General features: G+C 37.4%; 1 protein-coding gene across 2 annotated transcripts in view; it reads right to left on the bottom strand.

The window, feature by feature from the left end:
• The window catches only part of UBR3 (ubiquitin protein ligase E3 component n-recognin 3), a 113,732-nt gene that overhangs the window by 94,391 nt on the left and 4,433 nt on the right, over nt 1-14,908 (bottom strand). For both annotated transcript variants that reach the window (XM_070731718.1, XM_070731719.1), the window contains exons 2-6: nt 12,726-12,865; nt 10,942-11,100; nt 6,936-7,079; nt 6,401-6,450; nt 220-286 (exon numbers count right to left, since the gene is read on the bottom strand). In XM_070731718.1, the coding sequence (XP_070587819.1) occupies nt 220-286; nt 6,401-6,450; nt 6,936-7,079; nt 10,942-11,100; nt 12,726-12,865 (560 nt within the window). The remainder of the gene's footprint in view (nt 1-219; nt 287-6,400; nt 6,451-6,935; nt 7,080-10,941; nt 11,101-12,725; nt 12,866-14,908) is intronic.

Raw genomic sequence — 14,908 nt, 5'->3', positions numbered from 1 at the left:
CTCACTCACTCACTCACTCACTCACTCGTCCGTACACACACACACACACACACACTTACTAATATGATATTAGAGAAGCAAAAGTTACATTATACATTATATCTACATCATAGATTTTGAAAGTACATTCACCTTCATCCATGGAAGCTCAAAATTACCAATTGAATAAAACGTGGTTGTAGACTATAAAGTATCCAACAAACAATTTACTGTATATACCTTTGGTGGTGGTACTTAGTTTCACTCTCTTGCACTTTCCCACACCTTGGTTACCCTCATGGTCTTCCTGAGATAAAGAGATTGAAAATGGATTAACAGAGAAATCTAACACCAGATCTATTATACTGTGCTAGGATGAGATATGAAAATAGACTCCCCCTAGGAACATTACTTTACTACCATGTTATTAAAAAACAATTTTCAGTATTTCAAGCTAATTATTAGTATGTTATTTATTGGCAACAGATTATAAAAACATATTCTTCATCAAAAAAACGTATACAGTAGTCTCTTTTAAATTCCTTCTGTTTAAATGTCCTTCTATTATGGTTATATCACTTTGGAATTTTTATCCCACATAAACTGTCTTTAAAGAACTACTAAAATTCTAACCTAAGATTGGAAACCATAATTAATGAGAAATTTGCCAATAAAATGGGAAAATAATGTAAGAGGTATTATATAAGAGTTATTTAAATCATAAGCATATTTGTTTAGAAACAAATAGTGTTTGATTATAAAACACTCAATTAGAAACATTTGCAAAAGATCACAATTATTAGAAAATGACTGGAAACATTCAAAGTTTAAGTACTATTAGAAGAATCTGAAATATTTTCTCATATCCGAAGTATTTCCCAATACCTAATTGTTATATAGCACAAGATATTTCTTCCATCAACAAACTGGAAGTCTATAGTGGATATTAAAAGTCTATACACTCCTGTTAAAATGCCAGGTTGTGATTTATCTTGGTTTGATGTTTTTATATCTCAAGAGCCTGACATTTTAAACAAGGTGTGTACACATTTTATATTCATTATATATAACGGCAACCTATTGAAATAATATAATGGCATTCTGCTGAATTAAAATCCAATTAAATATTTATCTTCCCTTCGTGACAATAATAATTGTCATGAAGGGAAGATAAATAATAATTGTCATGAAGATTGATGGAAAATATAATTATTCCTAGAAAGCTACTGACATTCACTTAAATAAATTCACTACATAAATAAATATCAAAGGAAGAATAATTAACTTTAGAAAGGTACGTTTTTTAGTGATTGCTTGAAGCTGCACCCTCTCTGATTCTCTCGTATGATATATTACAGGGATCCTCAACCTCTGGTCTCTGGACCAGCATCGAGCCACAGCATGCCAGAAACCAGGCCACATGAAAATCAAAGCCCCATCCACGGAATGCAGGTAGTATTGAAACCATGCCCCTTCTGGTCTCTGGAAAAGCCTCTCTCCTGGGAACCGGTCGCTGATGGCCAAAAGGTTGTGGGCTGCTGATATACTATATATAATATCTACATTACTGATATATAAAAACAGGAGCAAAAAAACCTCCTGATATATAAAAATAAGAGCAAAAATTGAAATATACCAATATCATAAGAAAATAAAGGCATCAGATTTATTATTTACACTATCCTTACACTATAAAAGTCGAATAAATAAATAAATCTTTAATTTCATCTGAGCAGAAAAAGCTGATCTTTTAGATCTTAGCTGTATAGATTTACATTTATATATAAAATCTCTAAGAATATGGATTTGAATTCAATTGAGTTTGCTCTAAATTCTCTTACCATGTATATTTGGGGTATATATTGGATACATGGAATTACGGGTATGGGCATGCATGCACACACACACCCACACACACACATTTTTGGCACACAAACCAAAAAAGTTTCACCATCACTGGACTAGGCTGTGACTTTGGTCATATCTAAAATATGGAGAAAGGGAGGGTGCAGTCTCCATTTTGTTTGTTAGATTTATTGAAGTGAAGTGAATTTATATGCAACCCTTTTTCTCCTTTTTCTCCAATACAATTAGGCCTTAGAAAATGAGGAACATAACAGCAAACCGAAATGTAATAAGACTAATACTGCATTATACTTCTCTGATTCATTCAGGTTTGGTTCATAATCCTATTCTAGTTTTGTGCAAAGACCTTGCCTACAGTGGGATGTACATAAACTGACTTCAATATGGCTGAAATTATTGCTGTTCTCCAAAAAAGAGAAAGATGGTGAAATACATTTACAGGGTGCGTTCCAAAAGTAATGCAATTGAATTTCCCATGCCACTCCTATTGGTCAGACTGGGACCAAAACACTTGGAGTAGGTGGGGGGGACCCTAAGCTTTGCCGCGAAATCAGTCTCAGTGCTCTCCAAGCTGTGGAAGTGGCAGGACATCAGTTATTGTGAGCCTCAGAGACGGGCGGCATACATATCTAATTATTTTTATTATTATTATTGTAAACCTTTGTGCGCTGACCGTGTCACAAAAAAAATGGAATTGGAAATTTCAAGTGAACTTTTGCAACATATAGAAATTGAACCTGATTATTTGGACAACGTCGTCACTGGTGATAAAACCTGAGTTTTTGAATATGACCCAGAAACAAAACGCTAAAGCTCTGAGTGGCACACCGACCAAGCCCAAAAAGGCAAGAATGAGCAAATCAAAAGTGAAAACAATGCTCATTGTCTTTTTCGACAGTAAAGGAGTGGTCCATAAGGCGTTTGTTCCTCAAGGACACACAGTTAATGCTGCCTACTATGTGGATGTGCTGGAAAACCCCCGAAAAAGGGTCATCAGGACGAGAAAAGACATCTTCGCTACCTGGCAACTCCATCACGACAATGCGCCTTGCTACAATGAGCTACGAGACTGCGAGTTCTTGGCCAAACATCAGGTGGCAACGCTGCCCCACCCAACCAATAGTCCTGACGTCGCCCCAGCAGACTTCTTTTTGTTCCCTCGGATTAAGGCAGCCCTGAAAGGAACCCGTTTTTCATCCATAGAAGAGATCCAATCAGCCGTGATGAAGACCTTGCGAGAGGTCCCTGGAGACACGTTCCAGGGCGCGTACCGGTCATGGCAGAGTCACTGGAAAAAATGTGTAGAGGCCCAAGGACAGTACTTTGAGGAATTTTAAGTGTTTGCAAATCTGTTCAATAAATTACTTTAAAAAAATAATTGCATTACTTTTGGGACGGACCCTGTATCTTATTGCTTCTACAGAGGTGAATGGCTACCATACAGAACTCTGAAAAGGTTTCTTCTATCAAAGAACACTATCAAAGAATTATTTGAAAAACATGATATTCCTGATGTTCATAGGAAGTCAATACAATAGTGAATCATTGCTTTCATGTTCTTACTTTTTTTTCTCTTGTGATATAAATTAGTCATTCATATTCAAGCACCCTTAACCTGATATCAAAACAAGAATGCCTGTCTAATCTCAACCTTATTATTATTACTTTTACATAAATAAAGCAGGGAACATAACTAATACTCTTTCCTTCTCCTATTTTCACAACAATTGGGAAATTGGTTGGGCTCAAAAAGAGAAGGAGGTTGGGCTCAAAAAGAGAAACTGATCCAAAATCAGCTTTCATGCTTAAGGCAGGACTATAACTCATTCTCCTGGCTTCTAATCTGGTGTCTTAACCACTAGACCCAACTGGCTCTCATTATATTAATTTTGATTTTCCTCAGGATATTGAAAAGTGAAGACCTGAAGGAAGGCATAAAGCATCCATTGATACAATATTAACCTTAGCTAAAGAGATCACAGTATTCAGTATTTATTTTTAAGCAGAAGTGTTAAATTAAGCAGATGCAATCCTAGGAGCCTAGTATCAAGTAATTTATTTCAACAAAAATGAGGGTGTGGCAGATGTTAAGATTAAATCTAATCTCTTGCTTCATATTCACTAGGCATAATAGAAAAGGGATAACAAAATATCAGTTTCCCTCCCCCCCCTACACCCCCATTCCATATAGAATCTCAACAGATCTACTTAGTTCTGGAAAATAGAACCCCAAATTAGGTTTGCTTGAAAAGCTCCTACAATGGAAGGGACTTAACACTAGCACCCAAACAGTCTCAGTGGCAGTACATAGGATAGCTGAGTCTGCGTACAGTACCACCTTGGAAAATTCATGAACTGGGAGAGCAAGTGGTAACAAGGTCAGCCAATGAATAGGCATAGCAAGTAAGTCAGCCAATGGGAGCTAAACACTTCTGAGTCTGTGCAGAGAATCAAAACTGAAAACTTAAGCTTAAAGCTGGGCGTGGCTCAGTATACTCTTCTCTCCATTCATTCTGAACTCAAAGCTTGTCTGCTGCTGGAAATGAAAATGTTTGTAACTTGCTACATTGAAGAAATAATCTTTTGAAGGGAACTGTGAATTTGGGTCTTCAAATACAGGTTTCTGAAGAATTAAAATTGAAATACTATGTTGATAGTGATAATGCAAATGATTAAAAAAAACAGAAAGTCCATTTCTAGGTTGTAGTATTGTTTGGAAGGAATTTAATTGGTTGGAAATCCAGAAACCAAACAACTGTTATCATTTCAACCGCAGAGGCAGAGTTTATTGCTTTGTCTGAACTCTATTCAGGGGTAACCTGGTATGTACAGCTGTTACAGGATTTAAATGTAAAGGTAAATAAGCTATAACAGTGTATGAAGGTAATGCTGCCTGTATTAAAATGTCAACAGGTGACAGAGTAAAGAATAGAAGCAAGCATGTGGACATTAAATATTGTAATGTCAAGGAAACCATAAAATATAAATGGATAAGCTTGCTTCACTGTTCTTCAGAGGACAATTTTATAGACATAATGACCAAGCTATTAGGTGGAGTGCAACATGGAAAGAATATTAAATTAATTGGATTTATACCTCTTCCAGTCATGAAGGGAGGAGTATTCATAATCTGGGAGAGCCAATGGTAACAAGGTCAGCCAATGAATAGGCATCGCAACTAAGTCAGCCAATGGGAGACTTCTGAGTCTGTGCAGAGAATCGAAACTGAAAACTTAAGCTTAAGGCTGGGTGTGGCTCAATCCACTCTGCTCTCTGTCCACTCTGAACTCTGAACTGAAAGCTTGTCTCCTGCTGGAAATGAAACTGTTTGTAACGGTTGCTACGTTGAAGAAATAATCTAGTTGCGGTATTGCATATATATTATTATGTTTATAAAGAAGTTAATGAATCCAGCTGAATCAGTCATCTGTGTGTGCTTCTGGAAACTGAATTTTTATGCAACATTTATTTTGAATTCTGGATATAGTTCATTGTACTAACTCTGTTTATGTATGTTTTAAAGGTTCTTAACCATTCATGTAAAGACAAAATAGGAAGGTGAGCTCTGTACATAGTTGCAACATACAGCATTGTTTGCTTCCAAATGTAGAAACTACATCAGCTAAATCTCTTTTGACCCTAAGCCAGAAGGCTAGTTCCTGGCCAGAACTACAGAGAGAATGATGCTTCAGCAGTTCCTTTCCCCATGTTTTCCCTTTTATTTCTGTACTACACAGATAGATAGGTAGGTGGGTAGGTAGACTGGCTTCTCATAAAGAAGCCAATCCAGTAATTATTCAGAATATACTGTAAGAGTTGTGAGTGACCTTGGAAGTCTTCTAATCCAACCACCTATTCAAGCAGGAAATCCTTTAGCATATCAGAAAAATGGTTATGAAATCTCTTCTTAAAGGTTTTTTCTTGTTCTAAGAATTCCTGGTTTAGAAAACCGAATGTATATTAATGTCAGGATTCGTTTTTCTTTACTATTTTTACTGAATACATTAAGATAAATCTGGTTTATAATGGTCAAATGTAGAAAAAATGTAACAGATCACAACAATGTAGAAATATGCATATCATCTTCTCAGTAACACCGATTAAAATCTGTTTTATAAAAGTAAATATACATGATATTAAGCTAGCCTATTTTCAGAAGTTAATATTAACATCAGTGGTATCCAAACCATGGCTCTGGATAGCTAGCCATGTGGCTAGCTATAAGATAATTAAAAAAATATAAAAATAAGGGAAGTTTGTTATTTATATTTATTAACTACATTATATATTATGTACAGTATGTACTCAGGAAAATTCTTCTTCACCCAATGAAGCCAAGGGCAAATTTTAAAAAATGACAATCATGATACTATAATTCCTAACATTGTCAAAATTCATTCAACAAGTGTAGTAATAACCATTTTCTTACTGGAGGTATTTTCAGCATAAATAATCCTATTAAATAAATTTGTTAGCAAAGCAAATATGATGAGGCTCATGGTATCTTAATTTTTGTCACACAAGATTACATTTTATTTTATTCTGAAAGTCTCACCTCATCTGTAGAGTCACCTTGCCCTGAAGCTGGTGTAGAACCTGCAAAACCTTGTGAAATTAAAAATTAAAATATCCTTTGTAATTCATACAAAACTGGAAAATATTTTAAAAACAAACCTACTGTTCTTCTTCCATACAAACCTACATTAATTCTTTAGAATCTGAAATTAAAATCTTGCTAGAAAATGCTAAATCTTTAAGTGATACTTGTGATTTGTTACTATCTCTAGAATGGAACACAAATGTTGCTAGTATTGAAATGTCGTCTTACCACAATAACTATTCGTAATGCAAAATGCTATATTTTCTAAACTTATTGGAAAAAGATTCTAATATTTCCCATTATTTAAATTAGTATTAAAGAATGAAGATATTCCCCAATTTTGAAAATTGAATAAGGATTCTGACACACTTTTTTCTCCCTGCATTTGTGCAGTTTCAGGAATGTTTTATAAGTCACTTTAGAAGTTATATGTTAACATATCAAAGATGGGAATTCTTCCAGTTACAATTAAAAGTATTTTTACACAAACCTTGAACTACTGAAGCGCTAGCTCCAGCTGCTTGATCCTGCATTCCACATACAAGCTTATCTTCAGCAAATGTCAGTCCAGAACCTTTCAAAGCTATAAGGTATTTTTCATGGCTTTTCTTTGAACATGTATTTTCTCCACCACCTTAAATATATTTCAAAGATACAAGTTCACTCCAAAGACCTATCTTTACAGGATCGTACAGACTAAAAAAAATTGGCTAACAGACATTATAATGAATGGTCCTTATGTACTTTACAGAAACTATGGGATGGGATTGGTAAATATACCTTCAAATAATGCTTTCCATTCATAAATATTATATTTTCCAGCATTCAGACTGCAATGCTTAATAATAAATTTTTATTCCTCTGTAGATAGCACATTCAGCCTCTCTCTGACATGTGAATACACCAGAACTAAAAATCAGCCAGACGCCAGCCCATCCATCTATCCTTTTATTGTGACTTTTCACATTAATTATCAAAGGTTGAACATTTTTCCGTAACACCATTCCAAAATTGGGACTATAAACTTGGTTCAAAATTAAGACCAATATGCCAGCACTGGTGATATCTTCATGAAGTGAAAAAGTCTATTTACAATTGTTTAATTTGGTTTTGGGAATGCTGTTTTCTTTTTCAACCCTAGAATGCCGTTAAAATATTCTTATAATCAGGAAAGGCGTTATATAAATCATATAAAAGGCAGTAAGGGGAAATTCTAAATAAGCTTGTAAAATACTGAAATTCTGCTATCGTGATGGACTCTAAGGATAGCATACACATATACGTGTTTGTGTGTGTCACATGTTTTTGCTGAATTTGAATAGATATATATATACGTACGTACGTACATATATACATACACTGTGGGGGGGAAGTATTGAGTCAGACACCAGTTGTGTAAGTTCTCCCACTTAAAAAGATGAGAGAGGCCTGTAATTGACATCATAGGTAGACTTCAACCATGAGAGACAACATGAAAAAACACATCCAGAAAATCACATTGTCTGATTTTGAACGAATTTATTTGCAAATTATGGTGGAAAATAAGTATTTGGTCACCTACAAAGAAGCAAGATTTCTGGCTCTCACAGACCTGTAACGTCTTCTTTAAGAGGTTCCTCTGTCCTCCGCTCATTATCTGTAGTAATGGCACCTGTTTGAACTTGTTATCAGTATAAAAGTCACCTGTCCACAACCTCAAACAGTCACACTCCAAACTCCACTATGGTGAAGACCAAAGAGCTGTCGAAGGACACCAGAAACAAAATTATAGCCCTGCACCAGACTGGGAAGACTGAATCTGCAATAGGCAAGCAGCATGGTGTGAAGAAATCAACTTGGGGAGCAATAATTAGAAAATAAAAGACATACATGACCACTGATAATCTCCCTCAATCTGGAGCTCCACGCAAAATCTCATCCCATGGGGTCAAAATGATCACAAGAACGGTGAGAAAAAATCTCAGAACCACACTGGGGAAACCTAGTGAATGACCTGCAGAGAGCTGGGACCAACATAACAAAGGCTACCATCAATAACACACTACGCTGCCAGGGACTCAGATCCTGCAGTCACTGTACTCTCTAAGGTACATGGCTGCGCGGCCGCACAGCCGCACACTCCAAAACAACTTCCTGCGCAGCCTTTTCTAAGGCCGCACAATGGGAGGGGCGGATGTGCCGGTGCCCAGCCTCCCTGCCCCCCACCCCAGGCGCCTCCGCCCCCCTCGCGCCCCTGGCCTCCCACTGCTGCCCGCCCGATCCGCTTTCTCCTCCTCCACCTCCTGCCTTGAGGCGCAGCTCCTCCCTCAGCGATGGCGGCTGCGGCTTCTCCTCTTCCTCATTTGGCCGCTAGTGAAGGGGCTGCGAGAGGAGCAGGGCAGGTGTTCCCGAAGCACTCCCAGGCTATGAGAGGGTTTTCTCCATCCCGCCCCTCTCAAGTCGCAGCCCCTTCGCTCGGAGTGCTTTCCCCGAGCGCTTCCGATACTCCTTAAAATAAGAAAAACCTTCCACGGCCTCCAGAGAAGAAAGGAAGAGAGAGAAAGAGAGAACAAGAGAGAGAGAGAGCAACAGACCGAATGAGGTAGAAAGAAAGATAGAGGGAAAGAGACAGAGAGAAAGACAGATAGCAAGAGAGAAAGAGAGAGAGCAACAGCCAGAGCCAGATAGAAAGAAAGACGGATAAAGTGAGAACAAGAGAGAGAGAGCAAGAGGGGGGAGAGAGAAAGAGAGAGAGAGAGAGAGAAAGAGAGAAGAGTGGAAGGGAGAGTGAGTGAGAGAGAGAGATGGTTTTGTTTTATTATTAATTTGTTTTAATAAAAAAGGGTATTTATTTGTTTATTTATACATACATACATACATACATACTTTTATGCCGCTCCGTCCCAAAGGGACTGCCGCTCAGACACTAAACTTTTCCGCCCACACCGAAAATAAATTAGATGGAACATTGCCTGCAGTGCCAGATGTGTCCCCCTGCTTAAGCCAGTATATGTCCGGACCCATCTGAAGTTTGCTAGAGAGCAAACAGAAGAGTATTGGGAGAATGTCATATGGTCAGATGAAACCAAAATAGAACTGTTTGGTAGAAACACAACTCGTCATATTTGGAGGAGAAAGAATGCTGAGTTACATCCAAAAAACACCATACCTACTGTGAAGCATGGGGGTGGCAACATCATGCTTTGGGGCAGTTTCTCTGCAAAGGGACCCGGACGACTGATCCGTGTACATGAAATAATGAATGGGGCCATATAACGTGAGATTTTGAGTGCAAACCTCCTTCTATCAGCAAGGGCACTGACGATGAAACGTGGCTGGGTCTTCCAGCATGACAATGATCCCAAGCACACTGCCAGGGCAACAAAGGAGTGGCTTCGTAAGAAGCATGTCAAGGTCCTGGAGTGGCCTAGCCAGTCTCCAGATCTCAACCCTATAGAAAAACTTTGGATGGAGTTGAAAGTCCTTATTGCCCAGTGACAGCCCCAAAACATCACTGCTCTAGAGGAGATCTGCATGGAGGAATGGGCCAACATACCAGCAACAGTGTGTGGCAACCTTGTGAAGACTTAGAGAAAACGCTAGACCTCTGTCATTGGCAACAAAGGATATATAACAAAGTACTGAGATGACCTTTTGTTATTGACCAAATAAGTACTTATTTCCCCCATAATTTGCAAATAAATTCATTAAAAATCAGACAATGTGATTTTCTGGATGTGTTTTCTCATGTTGTCTCTCATGGTTGAGGTCTACTTACGATGTCAATTACAGGCCTCTCTCATCTTTTTAAGTGGGAGAACTTGCACAAATAGTGTCTGACTAAATACTGTTTTTCCCCACTGTGTATATATATATACAGGGGAGGCACTGTTGATTCTGCATTTCCATCCCTTCATATGTATTTGTCATGTTCTTAGCTCACTGACTACATTCTCAGATTGCAGTAAGGCACAATTTGCTTATTCTTTCTTGAATAAATTACAATAGATTAGTTTACACACTAAGCCATTATCCATGGTTTAAGCTTCAAATATGTGGGTCATTGACACTCTTAAGCCAAAACAAAATAAATGTTATGACAGTGCAATGTGTGAAGCTAGTTCACTACTTTTACTTCTATCTTCATGGACCAACTTGTTAGTTTGAGCAGAAGGAATAATAATATAGTGTTATAGGGGAACAATGACACATTTACTCTAAGAAAAAGAACAGAGCAATGTAGTATATATTCTATTTAAGAATTGGTGGAAGACTGCCTACAAAACTTTTTAAGAACCAGTTTCTAAAATATCTGAACTATATTAGAAGCATAAACTAAATCCTAAAAGCACTTCAAATATATAACATTTTTCAATAATTAAAATAGCAACAGATCAAAAGAATGTGCAGTCCATATCAAAGTAAAGTCTGCTTCTCTTTTAGCAGATGTCCTGATCTTAAAGCATAAAAACATGGTTAATGATAAAAGCTTCTTCAAGCAAAATAAAACAACTTACCAGAATTAAGACTTTTATAGTACTGCTGATTGGTCAAAACCTGAGTGAGGACTGAACGCATTGCTCCTCCCATTTTTGTCAGATCTTCCAGAAATGAAATGTGGGGTTCCAACATCTGAAGAACTTTGTGAAGTTCTTTTTCTGATGGCAAATCAAGAACTGAAAGAAGCCAAGCAAGAATTTTGCACAAAATTGGGTAAATGGTTTTAACTGCTTAAAAACTACAGACCGGCTATTATTTTGCCAAATAGAACACACCATTCTTACAACCACAACTTGGATTGTACAGGCACCACATACCACAATAACAAGTATTTCCTCAATAGAAGTCTCTTAGTGTAAAAAGGCTTGTAAGTTTCTAGCCTAATGAGATGACATTTTTAGATATATATTTAATGTTTCTGTTTGGGCAACCAGTATAAGATCACAGTTCCTCTTGGCAAAGCATACACAATCTCAGCTGGTAACGAGTCATTTCTCCCAGTTTTCTGAATATTAGTATAGATGTTGCTATATTTTTTACCACCAAGTCTTCATGTGGAGTTAGAGAGTTCAGCCTGACAGTATGCTTCAGCAAATCAGTTTCTATTGGGTCATGTACTATTGAGGCAGCAAGTAAATTTTCAAAGCTGATAGTTAATGGGCAAAGGAGGCAGGGCTGAGGTGATGAGCAGTTTCTCACCAACTGTTTAGCAAACATAAAGAAGCAGAGCCAAAATGGTAAAATAGCTCTTGCCAGTAGACTGTTGGTATGCATAGGGAGGTAGGAATAAAATGGCAACTGGATTCCAGCCCGGGAATGTGCAAAGACCAGCATGTCCCTGATGAAATTTAACCACACTTCATAAGGTCTTTATGTCACTAGAACTGGTGACTTCACTTGAATTGGTTTTGGATAACAGATTATTTTGATGTAGGACAAGTTGGATTCCTGCTAAGTTAGGCGGGGGGGGGGGGGAATTAATTTTGGTCCTCTTGTCGATGTCTGATATCAAGGAATGGATAGGCAATATCTTACTAAGACCTCAGTGATTTTCCACCATTCAGTCCTTTCTGAAAAGGCAAAGCCAAAAAAAAATAACATTGGAGAATTTATCCTCCAACTTCAAGGATACCTCAATAGTTTGTTTTGTCCACATATTTTGCATCATCTACTTGAAACCATTTACAGAAGCCACAAGGAATTTGAATAGAAGTAATACTGATATGCATACATTTTCACACAGAAGTTCCAAGAAGATTGTGACAGAATAATAAACCAGTTTCACGAAGTAATTTATTTGCTTTCCTTCTATGTTTAGCATAAGATTGTGGTTATTCTTATAAGGTTTGCACCCAAACAGGACTCATTTTCTTGGTTTTGACATTCTCTTCTATCTGAAATAGCTGGAATTCGCTTTTTTTCTTCCAGTACTTCTAAAAACTTTTAAGAGTTGTTTAAACGGGACAGAAGGAAAAATAGCTTCAAGGGGGTCCACAGAACCTAGCAACATTAAATTCACTTAAAATATTTAGTATACATATTTCCTTCAAACTTTGGCAAAACCCATTTGCAAATCACAAATTACTTTCCTAGAAAATATTAAACTTTTCTAGAAAATATTGATACCACCATCAAGTTCATGTTGACACATAGTGACTATATTGGTATTTTTAATGATCCTGAAAATAAAAAGGAATATAAACTCCAACCCATCCAGAACAAATAAAACAAAATTAAATTTATTGGTAGTGATAAAAATTTGATTTGTGACATAAAACACAAATAGTGATATTAGGTTTACCTGGCTCATTATAACCTTCTCTTAAGTACTGAATAAGACAGAAGACGAATTGTGGAAGAACTAGTTCTGACATTACCAACAAATCTTTTGGAACAGATGGAACTTCTGAGCTTGATTTTATTCGATGCCTTTTGCAGAACCTGTAAATAAAGTTATTCAAAATTAAATTATCACAGTTAACAAAAGTATCTATTTTATCTGTAGCTGTCTGACTCCCAAAATGACTAGCCAGATTAAACTAAAAAACAATTGATGTATGTATATGTGCATAAATACAAAGGAAAGTACAAAAGCTAAAAACCAAACAAAGCAAGACCATGGCTGAACGGGGATTCCACAATTCTCCTGTCCCCAAGGCCTGAGAGAAAAACTAGGTCTTCAACAATTTCCTGAGGTCCTTGCACATACAATTCAGAAGTTGGAAAACAACAAAGGATGCCATACAGAAGAAAGTAAGAAACTGTTCTCTATTGTCACAGAATGCAAAATTCAGCACAATGGAGTCAAGTTGTAGGAAAGCAAATTCTAATGTAATGTTAGGAAGAGATCTTAACCATAATGCCAAATAGATGGAATGCAGCCAATTACAGGTATTAATGGAGTTACAATGGCAATTGGACCTGGAATTTCCATCACTAAGTAATATGGTTGTAAAACGTAATGCCCCATGACTGCATTCTGACAGTCCTGGTTGTACCTCAGGACCAGTGGATGGGAGCCATGGGGGAGGGCTGCAGGCAGACCCTACAGAGCACAGGCAGGTGGATGAAAGAGTGCCACGGGTAGGCATTATAGACCAAGGGTGGGTGGAAAACCAACAGGAACAGGAGAGACTTGACTTCCTAGTGGCACAGTGGTTACAGTGCAGAATTGCAGACAAATTCTGCCCAGAGCCTGGAATTTGATCCTGACTACCAGAAAGTGCTGTAAGGCACCATGGGATGGTTATATAAGTCAGAATGGTATTACTATTGTTATTCTTGCCAGCTCCCACCTTGACTTTTGAAATTGACTTTTGAGTTCATGTGGGTTCCAGAACAGGCACATGGCGAGCAAACCATGTGAGCTTCTCCTTTGCAAGGAGAAAACATAGATTGGGTCTATGCTTCTTCTTATACCATGTTCTTTATGTGCCTAAGTGCTAACATTAACAGGCTTTGTCCTCTCTTTCACAGATGCTACAAATAGTCCTCAACTTACAATCACAATTGGGCCCGGACTTATGAATCAATACACTCATGTCGTGTCATTACATTGTGATCACATGATTGTGGGAAGTGGGATGTGGTTGTCATAAGTTCAAATGTAGGTCATAATTGAGTATTTCAGAGGCTGTCGTAAGACAAACAGCTGTAAATTGAGGACTATGTGTTTATTTTTATTTATTTTATTTATTTATTTTGTCCAATACATAATACACATTGAAGAGAATAGATATGTAATAATACAAATAAAGAAAAGAATAGAAGAAAAGATATAAAAGTATAGGTGAACATATTTGAAAGGAAGAAAGGATAAATGAGATAAGGAGAGACAATTGGACAGGGGACGGAAGGCATACTGGTGCACTTATGCATGCCTCTTACTGACCTCTAAGGAACCTGGAGAGGTCAATCGTGGATAGTCTAAGGGGAAAATGTTGGGGTTTAGGGGTTGACACTACTGAGTCAGGTAATGAGTTCCACGCTTCGACAACTCGGTTGCTGAAGTCATACTTTTTACAGTCAAGTTTGGAGCGGTTAATATTAAGTTTGAATCTGTTGTGTCTCTCCATTTCATTCCCATTGATCTTAAAAAGCCCCTTAAGTTGCAAGAAATTAAGCATTGCAGACGATAAAGCTGAAAGTTGAAGAATGGGGCCATGTGCATACAGCCCTACCCTGCCTCTCTTTAGCCCTTCCTTCCACAATATATTTCAGCTAAAATCTCAGTGGAAAAGAGTTAATGTCACTGCTTTCCAAAACATTAGCAGAAGAGCCATCTTGACCTTGAAAGGCAGTTGTAATGGAATTCTCTGACCCGAGAATGAAAACAATGCTTCTAAAATACAGCAAAACAAGGACAAATGGACATTTTTGTGGTTTCAGATAAGCAAGTAGCATTCTTCCCATTACATCAAGATTGCTAGAAGGCAAAAAAAAGCACAGCCCTAATATACTCACTCACTACACACAGTTTTCAAG

This window comes from Erythrolamprus reginae, chromosome 1, assembly GCF_031021105.1.
Source record: "Erythrolamprus reginae isolate rEryReg1 chromosome 1, rEryReg1.hap1, whole genome shotgun sequence".
In the NCBI taxonomy this organism is placed as follows: Eukaryota; Metazoa; Chordata; class Lepidosauria; order Squamata; family Dipsadidae; genus Erythrolamprus; species Erythrolamprus reginae.
This window is presented reverse-complemented; position numbering and strand designations above follow the sequence as displayed.